This window comes from Hemitrygon akajei, chromosome 12 (assembly GCF_048418815.1).
Source record: "Hemitrygon akajei chromosome 12, sHemAka1.3, whole genome shotgun sequence".
Classification (NCBI taxonomy): domain Eukaryota; kingdom Metazoa; phylum Chordata; class Chondrichthyes; order Myliobatiformes; family Dasyatidae; genus Hemitrygon; species Hemitrygon akajei.
The window spans coordinates 59,162,664-59,180,207 of NC_133135.1; the positions used below are offsets into that span (position 1 = coordinate 59,162,664).

Below are 17,544 nucleotides of genomic sequence, written 5' to 3' on the forward strand. Positions count from 1 at the left end.
CTTGGTTAGGAAGCTTGTGTGACAAGGCCAAAACCCAACTAGAGCCGGCAAATGTATTGATGAAGAATGAGATCAGGACAGTAGAGCAGCCTCCTCCTAGCCCAAGAATCATAAAATCTTACAAAGCAGAACCAGGCCATTTTGCTCATCTGTCTCAGTTTTCCTTCACATGAAAACATTAATCCACCCTACTTTCCTATTCACGTAACATGCCCTTTTATGGAAGTAATGGACCTGCCACATTCGTGGTACAGAATTCCAATCTGAGTAAATGTATTTTTTGCTATTTCCTCTTAAGATTGGTTATTGAACCCATGGTCTTTCTGGTATTTATGACTCAGTAGCACACAAGATGGTTAATTATTTTCCCACAAACCTTCAAGCAAGTTCCTATTTTTAGTGTTATATTGACTAGTCTATGAGTTACAATGGGAAAGAATCGTGTAAAATTCATTACATCACTCATGTTTATGTAGCAGTAAAATACACCATCAATACAATGCAGGGATGTATTTGAAATTCTTCATACAAAACATTAAAAAAACATCTGTGCAAAAATACATGTGGAGAAATAAATCCTGTTACAATATAACCCACATTAAGTAATAGCCACGAATGCTTGCCTTCTCTTTATAAACATATTATCCGTATCATTGTAAGATATACATAACAATAGATATTCAAAAGTAGAAAAGCACACCTCATCACAAAATATTTGCAGGAAGTGGTTTTGAAAATGAAAATGTCTGCAAGAAGTACAAATCAAATTCTGATCACACTGCGAAATCTAAATGCTAGTGTTATTTATGTTTCATCATTTAAAAAAAAACTTTATACAACCTTGGTGACTGCATGAGACAGCAGCTCACATGCTCAGGAAAGTAATGTATCCAGTTCTATGTAAAAGAGTCAGCTGATGCTCTTTGAGTTACATTTTAACCAGATGTTTTGATTCATGAGATTAAGGACTGTTTGTCCTCAACATTGTTCATGAGGAGCTGCAACATATCCTGGCATTCTCTCCTTTCAGCATCAATCTGAGTATTGTTTTAAAGAATGGTGGTCCTCACTAACACCACAGTTTATTCACTAAATCAGACTCCCAAACACACAATAATCTCCCCATTAAGAAAAGTTGATTGTCATCTCAAAGCTTGCATGTCGGACCAATTTACATTAAATAGTTGCATAGCAACAAAAATAAGTGAAATTTAAACTTACTATTTATATAAATTTAAAAAATTCTAAATTATAATGTGTCTTGAATCAAACATGTTATAACTGTAGCCTTTTATGTTACCATTAGCATTTCCCCAAAACATATGAATTCAATAATAATCAAATCCAACTTTGCTAGAGAAATCCCAAAGAACTACACATTCCAGAGATATGCTTATAAAAGATATTTTTAAAGCATTGATTTTCATTTTTTAAAAACTGCAGAGTTCTACTTGTTGCACTTTCATTAAAAAAAAGGTTTGTTCTGTCAAATTTGCTGCTAGTTATGCAAGGTTTATTTCACTAAACCACATAACTAAAGCACGTTTACGGTTATATGGGATTCTGTTCATAGAAATAACAAACGTATGAAAAAAGTCATTAGGTAAAAAAAATTGATGCAGTTTACAAATAGTCTTTACACTAAAATACACTGCCCAGTGTAATACAGAAATTTACAGACATGAAACTCCTTGGCTCGTTCCGTGTTCTGGATGCACAAAATCTCATCCAAGCCAATACCTGGGTGACAACAACTTGTCTCAGCATTCTCTATTGGCAAAGGGAAGGTAAACATTGATTAACGGCAGACCACAATTCAGTGACTCTTGTTGAAAGACCAGTGTGTATCTTAACATCAGATAGGTCTGCATGAGGTACAGCAATGGTGTCCTCCAACAATGAGCAGCCCATCAATCGAGTGAAGGCTGACTCCGGAGGAAAGGCCACTTGGAAGAGGTACAGGATAATATCAAACATGCAACTCAGCAAATATCAGCATTTTTGGGACACAAAGGGAGCAATCAAGCGGAAAAAAATAGCATAGAAGGCATCCATTGCTGTTTAGTCAGGACCAGAATACTAAATTGCTAACAGACTAGATGAGCTGTTATATCATGTATATAACTCTGTTTCGTTCCCTATTTTCTTCCTAAAATCAGATTATACACAATTATAAAATTGTTGAAACAAATTCTAAGAATATATATTTATATATATATGCATTCTTTTTTACATTTCAGCTCTAATAACAGATTCATTTGCCAACTGGCCATCACTGTCCCCCAGTAGCGTAGCCTGTACTGGGTCCATTTGCATTGTTTTATGAGATATGTGTGCAAAGATTGGCACATTAGTTCCACTTGGATGGCTTGCCATGGATAAATGATGAGAGAGCAATGGAGTATTTGCATCATGATTTGATCCTGAGGAAGGCAAGCTTGTCACGTGACCAGTACTTGTTGATCCACTTCCACTGCTAGGTGATCGGCTCTTTGGAGGTGGGCCATGTGGAATGATTCGTGGCGGCCCTTGCTGGTAATGAGTAGCTGGATAGGCAGCGTATCCTGCAGGCACCGGATAACTGTTAACTTGAATAAATCTCTGATGCTGAGCTATTTGTGGACCAATTAGACTTCCAATCTGGCCCTGGGGTAGGCCCTGTGCTTGATATATATGAATTGGATACCTTGTGTTACTGAGATTACTAACAGGGCTTGCACTCAGAGATGTTGTCTGGGTTGTGGCATTCCCACCAGATGGCGTTGTAGAACTGGTATGGCTTGATAGTCCTTCCCAGGATCTCAGCCTGGCATGAATGTCCTTGAATCGTGGTCTTCTGGCTGGAATCTCATGCCAGGTTTCTGTCATTAAATCATACATTCTAGAGGGGCAATCTTCTGGGCATGGGAGCACCTGCCTCTTACGTATCATTTCTATCACCTCTTGATTAGAAAATCCATAATATGGTTGCAGCCCAAAGCTAAAAATTTCCCATAGCACCACACCAAAAGACCAAATATCTGAGTCACTTGAGAACTTCCCAAACAGTATAGCTTCAGGAGGCATCCATCGAATTGGGAGGAGGGACTTATTCTGCACCCTGTAATAATCGGCTGCATATATTTCTCTTGAAAGGCCAAGATCCGATATCTTCACTCTTAGTTGCTCTCCAATAATGATGTTGCGTGCAGCAAGGTCCTTGTGAACAAAAAAGTGACTGGACAGATATTCCATTCCTGCTGCTATCTGTATGGAGATGTGCAAAAAATCTGCATGGTCCAGGCTGGATTTGACAGTGCCATCTTCATCACTGCTGCAGCCAACATCAGAATGGGGTGATCTCATGATGAGGAATTCATGGAGGTCACCATGGTTCATGTACTCAAAGAGCATGCAGACTGGTTGCTCCTGTGTTACTACCCCAAGTAGGCAGACAACATTGGGATGATGCAGCTCTGACATCAGGGATGCCTCCTGCTGGAACTCTGCCCAAAGCTGAGAATTACCAAAGTCCTTCAGGGTCTTTATAGCAACAAGCTGCGCATGATCCATTCCTGGTAGGTAAAGATGACCTTTGTAGATTTTTCCAAAAGCACATTCCCCCAGCTCTTCCATAAAACGAACAGCAGAAAGAGGCAGCTCCTTAGCTTTGCTCTGCTGAATAAATGGAAAGTAGATCTTATAAACTTTAATATCAACACAATAAAATATTTAAAATATATAAAAATTGCTTCATTGATGAAAGGAATTGAAGCTTTTTCTTTCAAAAACTGCTATAAATTAGATAACAAGCAGTTTGTTTCAAACTCTGCCTACAGAAGCATATTGTGAAAAGTTTCAACAGCTGCAATGGATATCTTTTCACCCCACCCTAAGTTTCCCTGTTCAGGTTATGGCAGTCATGATTCCCTGTGTTATCTTACCCCGTGGCCATTTTTTTAACCCTGCGTATCAACTAAATTTTGTGAAAAGGCTATTGCATCACTACAAAGCCTAAGACTGCCCTCAAGTGATGTCCAAGCTTGCACTTACTGTGTATTTAATACTTAAGTAATGTTTGAGTAATATTATATATATATATTGTTTGCTAAGCATTCTTTGTTTAAATAATTCATTATATGTAAAAGTACATAAATGGCAAACGTCATCACGCCACCATATCATAAGTGCACACCTCGCTTAAAGTAAAAACAAAACTCAGATCCATTCTCCTGGGGTCCCATAGTTTTCTTGTAATTAGTTTTACATTTTGGAATAACTTGAAACCAAGGCGACTACCTACCTGTTGAAGTGCTGCAAGGTATTTGAGTTTATAAAAAGGGCAGAGTCTCTTAAGGAGAGAGAGAGAGAATGGTCAAGTTTTTAAAAAAGGGCAGAAAATGGACAAATCTTTGCTCAAAAGATAACTGACTTATGTATATTGAGCAAATTGAGTAGTATTTTAAAGCAAATGAAATAGCCAATAAGAAACAAGTGCCAGTTTTGCTGAGTGCGTTGGGTTTAAAGGCATACAGTTTGCTTAGGAGTTTGACTGCTCCAACAAAACCAGCTGAAATTACCTTTGCTGATTTTGTGAAAGTAATGCAGGAAAATTTAGAACTGAAGACATTGTTGAATACAGAATACTTTAGGTTTCATAAGCAAAAACAAAATGAAGTGGAGTACATTTCAGCATAGATGGCTGAATTGAAGAGATTGTCTAAGCATTGCCAGTTCAGTGATGGGCTTAATGATGCATTGAAAGATCAATTAGTTTGTGGAATCTTACAAGAAAGCATTCCAAAACAGATCCTAAATGAAGCACAACTTATATTTAAAAGAGCAGTTGAAATAGCTGTATCAATGGAACAAGGAGATGAAGACACAATTGAGTTGCAGTCAGAAATGAAAGTGAGCGTGAACAAAATTGTAATACCTAAACAGAAACCAGCCTGGCTAAACAAATCATGTTGGTGTTGTGGCAGGGGCTCACATACAGCCCCTGTAGGTTTAAAGGAGAAAGTTGCAGAAAAATGCAACAAAGTAGGGCGTATACAAACAGTGTGTTGGGCAGATAAGAAGAAATGGACTGCATAGGGAAGAGAAGAAGATAAAAAGTCAAGTTGCAGTTTCAAACAGAGAACTAATCTGCATATATTTGACAAAAAATCTGGGTATGATGTGAGTAACACAGGACTGAGTTGCCTTGATATTTACAATGTGAAAACTAACAACAGACAAGCAATATGACTTGCACCAGAAGTGAACAGTAATTAAAATGGAATTGGACATTGGCTCTTATGTTTCAGTCATTCCACAAAATGAGTTTTGAACGGCATTTCAAAGATACTGAACTTTTAAGCCTGCAGATATCCAAACTGTACTAGAGAAAAGATAACTCCTGTGGAAATGACATTCATAACAGTGAAATACAACAACCAACAAGCCACATTGGGTTTGTATATGGTAAAAACAAGAGGGTCAGCATTGTGGAACCATGATTGGCTGAGACAACTACAACTTGATTGGTGATCCACCCACTATTTGCATGCCACATCCCCTGTAAGAGTCAACTGAAAGCAAATTGAGAAAGGTACTAGATGATGCCACATCTGTGCTCAATGATGGCAATGGAAAACTTAGACATATCAAAGTACTAAGTAAATTTTATTATCAAAATACCATATACAACCCTGAGATTCAGTTTTTTGAGGGCACACTCAACAAATCTACAGAATAATAGCTATATCATAACCAATTAAAGACCACCCAACTGGGCTTTCAACCAAAATGCAGAAAATAAACTGTGCTAATGCTAAAAGAAGAAATAATAATATACATAAGCAATAAATATCAAAAACATGAGTTGAAGAGTCCCTGTAGGTGAGTTCATTAGTTGTGGGAACATTTCAATGATGGGGCAAGTGAAGCATATCCTGGCAAGCTGCAAAACCAGCCTCTCAGAGGGCAGATACATGTGGTGTCACAACCAGGTCTTTGAAGAGTTTGGCAGTGGCAATTGAGACCAAGAGGACAGCAACCAATTCCTTGCCCCCTAGAATTACTAATGCTCTGACACCAGCAGCATTTGTCTGGGAGGAAGGGAAAACAAAACACCCTCCTAAGCCAGAAACAGGACAGATGAACATGGTCCATGACTGGAAAATGTTGGAGGATATCATAAACAACTCACCTTTCCACCAGAAATTGCTACCACCAACCGTAGGCCAGACTTGTTCTCTGGTCTAATTCATTACAGATTGCCTACATTGTGGAACTCACATCCTGTTGGAGGATTCAGTGGCTGAAGCATATCAGGGCAAGAGACTGCACTTATGAAGACCTAGCAGCTGAAGCTCAGCAATGGGGCTGGAAAACCAGTTTGTCCTGTGAAAGTGGGTTGTAGGGAATTTATAGCCACATCCACCATCAAATTGCTGAAGGAGCTAGGTATTCATGGTCAGATTCTACAGCAAACTATCAGAGCCACAATAGAGACAGTCACTGGCTTTGGATCAAGCAAAAAGACCTCTCCTAGGCTCCAAGATACATTAAGAGAGTGGGAAGACACAACGGGGGCAGGGGGGGGTGACTCTGGGACACCAGAAGTCATTGTCGAGCCCTCCAGAAGGTAGTGGGCTAATCAATGAAACAGCAAGAAAGTATAATTCCCAGTTCAAAGCCCCTGCATGTCAACCCTGTGCCACTTCCAACATCAAGGCAGTCTTGAGCAAGTGCTCATGACCCATTGGCATGAGGGATATAAACATATTATCCTATGTTTTTTTGAAACTGAGTCCATTGGTAGTGGGAACATTTTGATGATGGGGCAAGTAAACCAAAGGTTCAAGAGCATGATGGCTGAAGGGAGGTAACTGTTCCTGAACATGGTGATGAGGGTCCTGAGATTCATGTACCTTCTTCCTGATGGCAGCTGCAAGAAAAGGGCATGTCCTGGGTTGTGATTGTCCCTGATGATGGATGCTGCTTTGCTGTGACAGAATTTCATATAGATGTGCTCATATTAAAATAGAGTCCAAAGTGCCAGATGCCACAAGGCTGCTCAGGTACTCAGTGTTACCTGGATAACATCATTGTTACCAGTATGGATGACAAGAAACATCTTCAAATCCTCAGGACAGTTTCAAAAAAAATAAGATTATGGGCTCAGAGCACAATGTAATGTGTGAATTCTTTAAACCAAGCATTATTTACTGTGATGATACCATCGATGCACAAGGAATTCACAAGTGTGCTGAGAAAATTCGGGCAATGGTGGATGCCCCAAGACCAAAGGATGAGCCACAGCTACAGTCCTTTTCAGGATTTGTCAATTAGGTTCCTGCCAAACCTGGCTACAGTGCTCCACCTCTTGAACTTATTACTGCAGATCGGGAAGAAATGGCATTGGACAAAGCGGTGTGAGGTGGGTTTCCAAAAGCTAAAGGAAATGGTGACGTCAGACACTGTACTCACAGTTTATGATTCACATTACCCAGTGAAGTCTGCCATGCACTATTCGGCATGCTAACACGTCCAGATGAAGGGTATCCAGAGCTGTCAGAAAGACTTACTGCAAACCCAGAATCAACTCCTATAAGCGCTACAGAGGAGGCCCCAGAACCTGAAATTGTTTCACAGCCACAAGTCTCACCTGCCAAGTAGAGTGATCCCATCCCTCACCCCGTCAGGAAAGACATTATCCCATAAGAATAAGAAAGCCTCCGCAGAAATTAAATCTTTAGGCCTGTATGGGACAAATAAATAATTTACTGTGCTCTAGATGTCTATATAGTAGTTACATAGTATATTATACGTAGTTGAGATGCATTGTACATTGAGTTGGAGTTTAAAGCTAAACAGGAAGAAGTATTGTGTATTTAATATTTGAGTAATATTGTATATATGTATAATTGTTTAAGCATTTGTTTAAATAATTAATTACAGGTTATATGTAAAAGTACATAAATGGCATACGTCATCAGGCTGCCACCACATCATAAGCGTGCTCCTCGCTTAAAGTAACTTCAAAACTAAGACTCATTCTCCTGGGCTCCCATCTCTTCCTTGTAATTAGTTTTATGTTTTGGAGTTATAAAACATAACAGTACTAACAATCTAAGATATTTTAGAGTGATCTGGAGCAGGAGGACTGAACTCGTCTTCCTTTTTTTCTGATCAAAGACATTACAAAACTTGCAGACAACCCAGATGGAAATCAGCTGGCTTGGAAAAGGCCAAGGATCACCCAGGATTTGCTGATTTCTATGACTCACTATAACCTAAAGCAAGAAAGATGTTTAATCTCTGAGCTTCTAAAGGGGGCTGTAATGACTATACTAACTTTAATGCAAGAGATTCAAGAACAGTTGTCAAGTATTTAACAAAGAACATACTTACATTCCAGCTGTGATACTTCAGCCAGAAAGAAGCAAAACAAAGATTATATAGATCAAAACATTGACATTTACATTCTCTGATTGTGCGGACCCTCACCTATCAGTGGTGCAAGTCATGGGAAATGGTGCTAATGGCATATAATTTGTCACTTGCATAAATTAACAGGTGGAAAATTGGGAGCTATGAACACAGGGTCTCCTGAGCTACATTCTCAGCAGGTTCAGGCACTCTGCACTGGGAGTGTACTGTTGGAATTTTTACTCTTTCAAAACCGACGGTTTGCTCAGAACTACTATGCTGTCAGGAAAATAAAGAGAAAAGCAAGCAGAGGCATTAACCTCTCAAGTGACTTTGAGTAGGCTTTTCCAAAATAGCCCATATTAAACTAACTTGTAATAGGTGGCTTTAAAAAAAATGAAAAACACACACTGTGCTTCTAGCAGCACCTCATAACTCAGAATCTTGTTTTAGAGTACTAGAGGCTCTGCCACTTAATAAACACCATTAAGATCCTTCCAAAGCTGCAACAGATTTGAAAAACGAACCCATGCATTGCATAGCAATGGCAGGAAATAAAGTTTCATTATAAGTGCACAGATGGTCTGTATTATGAGCAAATCCTCAAGGGCAATGTTGTTTTAAGCTGACATACACTATATTATATACCCAGTAATAAAAGAAAATTGACCTCTCCATGACTCCTGGTGGATTTTATTTTTGTCTCTTCACACCGATACTGGATGACTATCAAAAGAGAAAAGAGGAGCCATAACTTTAGAGATCCAAGAAAACTTACATCTCGACAGGAGGCAGCAAATCTGCTTGTTTTTGTTTGACAGACTGGTCTTGTACTCAGCCGATCAAACTGTACAGCAAACGAAAGATACACACTCGGTTCCCAGCCAAGATAAACTGAACTCAGTGGAAGAAAAACAACTGACTCCAGACGGCCCAGATTTCTTCATTTTCTCTCCCTCTTTCTTGAAAAACCACTTATGTTAAGTACTGTGCAAGTCTGGGTTTCATTTACTGTGTTTCAAAAAAGGAACAATTAAAGAGCCCATATTCCATTATGTTTTTTTGTTCCCTGGATCTTCACTGGATTCTCCTTTTAAAAGAAACTGAAATATAAACTGTTTATATGTAACTTTAATTTTTTTTAAAAACTTATCATCTCTTATCTTCTACACAGAAAATAAAATTCTATAGGATTAAGCTTGCATTCTGTAAGTGAGGATGTGAATTGACAAAACCTGAGACCTACAGACCAGGAATAACTTTAGACTTTATTCATTCTGTTGGGCAATTTCAGCTGGAGCAGCCATGGGTTACTCAATTAGCCTCCGTTCTCCTGGGTAGGAGAAGAGAAAGAAAACGAAAGTCGGCTAAGGGTGCTGTTCATTATTCTAGTGCAAAGTATGCTTTCTGGCCATGGAAAAAGGGCAAGTCTCAGCACTTATTGCATGTGCAGTCAAACAGATTGTCAACACCACTGAGATGGTTAATTTGAACAACAGCCATTTAGATGAAATACTAGGTAACCGCTGATGTCTTTTGAAGGAGTATGTATCAGGCACAATAATCAAGAGAATTGTGAAACAAAAACTGTTAAGAGAAATTATAGATGAAACTCATTTCAGAGTAGAACTACCTCACAGTAATGGATGAGGATGTAATAGTGAGAATCTCAGTTAATAGATAATTTAAATAACAATGTCAAAATCTATGAGATTATGACTGAACACATATACATACATCAAAGTTACTAAACATACAAGTCTGGAAATTAATTTACAGGGGTGGTTCTGGGCCTGGTCCTACAAAATTCAACTGTATCTGAGACCCAAGGGGTGTTGGCAGCAACTAAATGGACCTTACTTAGGAGAGAGGCCTTAACTTGGAGCATTAGGCCATTGTAGAGCACACAAAGGAAAACAGCAGCAAGTCCAGAAAAGTGGCTGGAGTGGACTTGGGTGCAGATACCACTGTAGATTATTGTGGAAACAAGAGGCTGGCAGAAGGAGACAAGAGCTCTTTGGAAGATTGGGGACAAGAGATGCAGGCAGGGAGGTTCATGACAAAGGACTGGGCCACAACAAAGGTAAAGTTTGGGAGTGAATTATGTTGGAAAAATAAAGTAAAAGGTTATGTAGTGAGTAGGGGAGTTTGCTTAAGGTGACAATCAGCATAGTGGCGACAGGGGTGAGGAAGAGGAATTAGTAGGCCCCAAAGAGAATATATAAGTAAATTTATTAAAGGAACTACTCCAGCATCAAGCTATGGGCTGCTTAGGGAGGCACCCTAAGGTGCCCATAGAATCCAGTGTAATAAAAAAAAGTGGTTATTCCAAGAGTGCCCAATGATAGGCTTGCTTTAGAAGCACATGGACAAATCTCCTCATCAGTAATATAAACTCACATTGCAGCCATTGCATGTCTGAAGCATAACTTGCCTCACTCACATAAGTATTATTCACAAAAAGGAGCACCTGGTCAATTTCCAGTGTAGCATAATTTGGTCCAGAAATAATCATTAGGTAGTTCCACCAGAGAGAAAAAATGATTTTCTTAGGTGTGGCACTGAAAAAAAAACCCACATCCAAACACTGTCCAAAGAAAAGCTTGAATTTCTTTTCTTCTGGGCTTACTTTTGTATTTTCTCTGCTAATAATTTGAGTGAATCTTGCTCTCATTTTCTTGGCACAACATCATTCCCTTTGGTCGCAGAAAATTTGAGCCCAACATCTATAATATCAATACTGCCAGTCCAGGAACAAAATTAGCCCAATTTTCACACTTCCAGCTCTTGTCTCCTAAGGAAGTTGAATTCTTATTGCATCAATCTTTAGATGCCATCAAAATATAAACCTTTATGATCAGAAACTTGTCTGTTGTGTTACAGGGGTGAGATGCACGTTTGTATTCATCAACTTCAGCATTTCCAATTACCCAATCTCAGAGTGACTATGCTACAGAGATAAAGTCAATTTGTCAAAGTGTTTTCCACATTTACTCAAGCACTGCTGACAGGAAGCATCAGGACAAATGGAATTACCTTTCTTTTCGAACTCTTGCTGTTTCATTTTAGTCTTCACTAAAGAACTGGAGAGTGTATATGAAGTGTTTACTCACCTGTGCTCTCAATACGATGTCCAATAAATAGTCATTAAACAGTTCACAGGACATATTACTTCATCTCAGACTCAAGAAGATCTTGTTCAGTCTCAGTCAATAATAAGTTAGTTAATTACAGCTGGAAGAACTCCAAGTGATCTCAGGATGCACCATTTTACTGATTTGCTTTTAATTGAGAATCAGAAAAGCAAGTTTAAAATTTGTAAGAGGAAGTCCAGGAAGATTGAAAATGAAGATAAATCAAAATTGGATCATATGAAGTTCAGCTTGTAACAGTGTGAGGATTACTGGAAATGGGGAAGATTGAAGGAGCTAAAACTCTTGTACGAGTTTGAGAAAAAGTTTTGAATTCAACTGTAATAATATGGAAAGGAACAAGAAAGAAACAGAATATTTTTAATGCAAAATAAAGCAAGGAAGTTCATTAGAGAATAAATTGGTGATAAAGGCAATCCTGCAATGCAGGGAAAAAGACTCAAGGTTTTGGTGAGTGGTACGGTTCTTCAAATAAAAACAGGATTTTTATTAAATCTTTTAAGTGTGAGGCAGGTGCTATAACAACCTCAGATACAGAAGCAGTAATCACTTTTGGGATATGCCTGAACTTTATAAGACTTGAGAGATGTTGAGACAAAAAGAAGGGTCTAAAGTAAAAAACTGAAACCAGACTTCCTGGAGGCAGCTTAAGCAACAGAAGAGATGGGAATTCTATTTGAACTCACAGCAAGAGAATCCCGTAATGCTGATGGATGAAGTGTGTGGATCTACCAGAAAGAGGAGGTGACAGCTGCTGGTTAGACTAGTGAGAAAAAAAACATAGAAAGGAACAAGACTTTCATTGTCTCACTTTAGGGAACAAAGGAGATCAAGAGGTAATGAGTCAGTTACTATTCTGAGAGATGTCTGTAGATTTAAAGTATGAATAGTGTATGACATGAAAGCATACTGAAAACTATGTTGTTAAATTTATAAGGAGTGGACAGTGAGGATGGGAGTCTTGAGAAGAGAATACAGTAGTGAGAAAACCCTGAAATTGATAACAAAGTCAGGTGATGAGCTATTGACTGCCCATGTAATAATTTAAACAAAATTTGATAAACAATAAATGGAACAATGTTTAGGGTCACGTAACAATACTTTTTTTTAACACAACTAGTTTTGAAATAGTTTAAAGACTCCAAGAGCGGAGCCCTATAATACATAATGTAGACAGCAGGACAATCAATAGAATGGCCATGCCAAAACGCATTTAAGTTGCGGTCATGAGGTCAAAACTCTTAAATTATACATAGCATGGACAATTAAGAGCAGCTCCAATAACAGTGGAAAATATGAGAACGGTATGAAATCAGTTAAAGGGCAAAAGATGCATTAAACTAGCGGAAATTTCAAAGCAGAGGAAAGGCGGTCCATGAGTAAAAATGATTGAAGAGATGATGTAGGACTTGGTTAAATCCTAATGCAAACATGCAATGGACAATGATAAAGCTGCTGTCAAAGCAGGAGCCTCAGAAGACCATAGGATGCAGGAAACTGACATTTCTGGCAGGGATATAACCCGATGTTGGATGGTGGCTCTTTGCCAACATTATTAAGATTAGAATTAGAGGACAAAAGTGGGTTAATCTTTCTCTCTGAGGGTTAAGAAAAGTATCACAATGAAGAATGTGGATTTCAAATGAAAATTCCCAAAAATTATGAGACACAGATGTGCATTGTCATGGGGAGGTAGAAAGCAGATGGTTTCTTTCAAACAGTAAATTTGACTTTTCCTGACAATAAATTAGAAATTCCGGCATTTATTATTAGCAGTTCAACATGGATAGCTGATGAACCTGGTGAAGGGCGGGAAAAAACTTTTTAGCTGCAGCAGACTCAAATCAGTTGATGCACATCCACAGCTGAGATGTCAAAATGAATACATCTCAGTTTGGACTGTCAGTTGAACTGGAGACAATAAAGGAAACTGGAAGGGAAAAGATACTTTGTCTTATATATTAACTGATGATAACTTAATTGAAAGGACTATCTGGAAGATGGCGTGCTTTTGACATCATGATGTTGAATTAGAGACTTGCAAAAAAATGTCTTGGCTGCTACTACATCCAGGATTTAATGATGATCTTTTGCCAGTTCTACTCACTTCCGCACAATCAGCATAAGGGATCCTTCAAACCCCAGAACCCAGGAAAGACTGTAATATATCAATAGCCTAGCAAGAATCAAAGCTTTCACATGAAACAGAAGGAAACTTGGCCTCTAAAAATATGCAGTATTCCCCATCACTTGTTTAGCACTGCATTGAAGATTGTCTGATATGGTTTTGCATCAATAGTCTACACAAATTTCCCAACAGCAGTTTTATTGAGAGTCGAGCAGAAAACTGTGAAGATGACCAAGGATCACTCACCCCCACCTCTATCAATCACAGATTTGTCAGCAATGCGCAAGATCCAAGGAAAGAGAGGAAATAAACAAACAAATATAAGTCCTCAGCACTATACTGGATGCAGCCTGACTGACAGAACTAAATTTTGGAAGTGAAGTACAAGAATGTTTAGGTTTTAAAGCTCAAATTTCCAACAGTGAATCTGATAAGGAAAAATCTCTTCCCCAGCTTTTGAAACAGTTTCTGCTCTGAATCATTATTGGATGCCTCCTCTTCAGCTCAGTGATGACATTGCAAAACATGTAAAAGATGTCAGGATAATTTACACTGGTAGAAATTAATTGATTTATGTTGCAGACATAATACTACAGGTGTTGATATGAAATTTCAACAGACAGAGGGTCATTTAAGCCCATGTTATACTGTTGAAACATGATACATAACCATTAGGACAGGATTCATCTTTTAAAAACTTATTTTAGATAGCTTGCTGACTACATTTCCTTGGGAATATGTCATAGTATTATTAAATCTGACACTAAATTACTTGTTAAAGCACAACTGACCAAACAGTGTAAACGATTCTCATCTCAAGCAGTCAAGACAGAAGCAGGCATAAAAGCTTGGCCCACACAGCATGAGCAGATTCCCCATACCTGGGAATGCGTACTTCCTTTATCTTGTTGGCATTTTAAACTAATTGCATTATTATCCAAACACTTTATTGTACCCTGAAACAAGGCTAATGATACAAGAAGATACTTTTTTTTAAACGAAGAGTTGCATCAGACAGTCATATGATTTGGTTTTTTATCCCATCCAAAAAGATATGAGATGCAAATTCTGTAATAGCCATCCATTATTAGCATTTTAGGGTTCTCACAGAACTGACTACTTTCAGTTAAAGTTTTGGGGTTATCAGATATGAGAGGTCTGCGGTCAGAAAATGAGATTCTTTCTCTGCTTCAGCCCAAGGGTCGGCAATGAGCACCCCCAGCGAAGAGTACACGTCAGACGCTGTGTAAGTAAGTGTTGACTGTTTTCAGAGCAACGTGCTGGGTGAGTCTAATGAAGTGCTGAGAGACCTATAGAATTCTGGGCATTTCATTCAAAAAAAGTCTTGGCTATCAGGACATCAGACAATGTAAAATGGGGAAACAGCACTACTATGGCGACTCTTCAGTTGTACAAACAGCCTTTCCCCTGTTGGCTCACAATTGGAGTAGCATGGTGAATAGTTGGCTGTTTTGGTAGGTAGTGATCAATTGCAACCAAACAAGTGCTTCAGAGGAAGAACATGAGCTTTACCGATTTACCCCAGAGTAGGCTGATTCAAAATAAGTTGAATTTAGCTTGAGCAATGCAAATGTATTGTTATTTGCCTAAATGCTGGAAATATCAGGAGGAGAGATAAAATTATCCAGTATTCCCACTTCTGGGTGTGGACGTTAGGAAGGAGCAGGCTTTGAAGGCAGCTGTGATGGGCCCCTCAGTCAAACTGCTTACCATCTAGGCTCAGCCATGAAGAAAGCTCACTGGGGTGAGGCACTGGAATGCTGGCAGCACCTGTGGACCTGTATTCCAACAAGAGTCAGTCATTTCAGGAAAAGCGGGAAGAGAGCTGATAAAAAGAACTATAAACCTGTCCACACTGTCCAGGGTGCACGGCCCAGAAGAAGAATCTCTTCAAAGTCATCAAGATAGCAATTTCACAAACTGAATCATTCCATTCTATATCAATTTTCTGTTACTAAGGAATCAAAGGAAGGTGATACTGATACGTTTATTGCAGATCCTTAGTCACAAATATTTTAATATTTATGATAAGGAATATGATGGAGAAACTATTAGCTGACTGTTAAATCCAAGGATATCGTTTATTCTTTGCCCACCATTTCACATTGATTTACATGTCAATGCACATCAGTAACAGGGAACAAGACTGATAATTTAACATCGAAAGTATTATTGAGCTCAGGATTATCACATCCAAACCTACTCCACCCAGTAACCTCAGTATACTATGCTTGAGGCTTACTGAAAGGTTCCCAATATGACAGAAATTACAAATCTTGGTTACATCTCTGTTTAACAACTTTGATCCGTATCCTTCACTTAGGTATTTGACAGTATAAATTCTAAACCAATTTCTGTAAAACATAACAATGCAGAATACTGCTTGTGAGTAAAACACAATTGAATATACAGATGGGCATCAGTAATTTCCAAAATATGCTTTGTAAAAGCACACAAGATATTTTAAATTTAGCTCCAGTTACCCCTCCTTATTTTAGGGTTTCCTCAATATCTTCAAATACATGGAAATGAGTTTTAGTTTCCACCCGATTGCTGATATCCAGTTCCTAAGCCATGAGATGGTCCCAGAGTGCCATGTACTTTGGACCAGCAGAAATGCAAATGTTAAAATAAACTGACTGGCATCATTGTGTAGTATGCTGCAAATGCCAGGAGAAACCCTGCACTGTTTCAGTATCTTTCCAGCAGAGATTGGAGAATGATTTCTATTTTTAAAACATATATACATCGAATGTGTTTTCTGCAATTATCTGGTAGACTACATGATACTCATTACATGGTGTGTTTTTTTCCCCACTGGGACACAATTCTCAGATACTGTATAACAACATTTCTTACAGAATAATACAACATTCTTCTGTCAAATGATTACTACAACTGTAATCATCAACAAACCAACTGTCAATCAAGCCAACTGAAACAAAGAATTTAATTTAAATTAGTTTCTGTAAAAGACCAACTGAAGCAAATGATGGGCTAACAATGATCAATATTTTCAATTTCAGTACATCAATGCAGATATTGCCCCCTTGTGGTCTCAATCATAACCTTACATCTTTTTGGTTAACTTCCCACCCACTACCCAAATGCTTCAGAGAGCAAAATGTGTCGAAGTTCCACATTATACACGAGTGCAAAAGCTATTAACACTGTGACTGGAAATGTATATTAAGGATCAATGAAATGGATGTTGGCTATACTTTTGAGGCATTTTAATGAAAGGGAATTTCTTAAAACCTGCTCTCAATCACTTGGGTTGTTCTGGTGAATTGTGACAGAACACTCTTACTTAATGTGTATGATAAGACTTTCCACTGATTTGCTGTGACATATTGTAGGTAAAATTGGAATAGTACAGAAATTTCTTGGGAAAAGTTTCTTATTATTGCACATGTGGTTAAGTCAAGGTAGAGTTCACAGTAAGGACAAGAACTGATAAAGTAGATGGAAGTAAAATCGTTGTGCAAAAGTGTAATGGTGGGAAAATACATAAATGTTAAAATAAACATTTCTTACCTTCGGTTTGTATGCACTGAGCATGGACATTTCAACATTTTGGCCTCGCATAGGTTTTGGCTGTCTTTGATTGACAGGAGTCGATGCCTTTTGATTATTACGACAAATACAGATAAAGAAGAACAAAAGAGCAATTGCCAGAGGAATTGCCACACTGGGGACCAGGATATACAGAATTTCCATCTTGTTGCTTTCATTGGAATCTGGTTAGCATGAAAAAGTTAGAATGCATTAAAAACAAAATACAATATAGCATACTCCAGTAAGAAAAAAATTTAGAGAGACGAGGCAATCAACTTGTGAGCAGCA

General features: G+C 38.3%; 1 protein-coding gene across 3 annotated transcripts in view; it reads right to left on the reverse strand.

Moving 5' to 3' along the window:
• Positions 1-453: 453 nt before the first annotated feature.
• ror1 (receptor tyrosine kinase-like orphan receptor 1) overlaps positions 454-17,544 on the reverse strand; it is a 273,863-nt gene continuing 256,772 nt past the window's right edge. Inside the window, exons 8-9 of one of the 3 annotated variants that reach the window (XM_073063201.1) lie at positions 17,236-17,438; positions 454-3,654 (exon numbers count right to left, since the gene is read on the reverse strand). In XM_073063201.1, coding sequence (XP_072919302.1) covers positions 2,230-3,654; positions 17,236-17,438 — 1,628 coding nt within the window. In that variant the 3' untranslated portion in view covers positions 454-2,229. Of the gene's footprint in view, positions 3,658-15,985; positions 16,053-17,235; positions 17,439-17,544 lie in introns of those variants that run through there. The other 2 variants (XM_073063200.1, XM_073063202.1) reach the window with 2 other exon arrangements.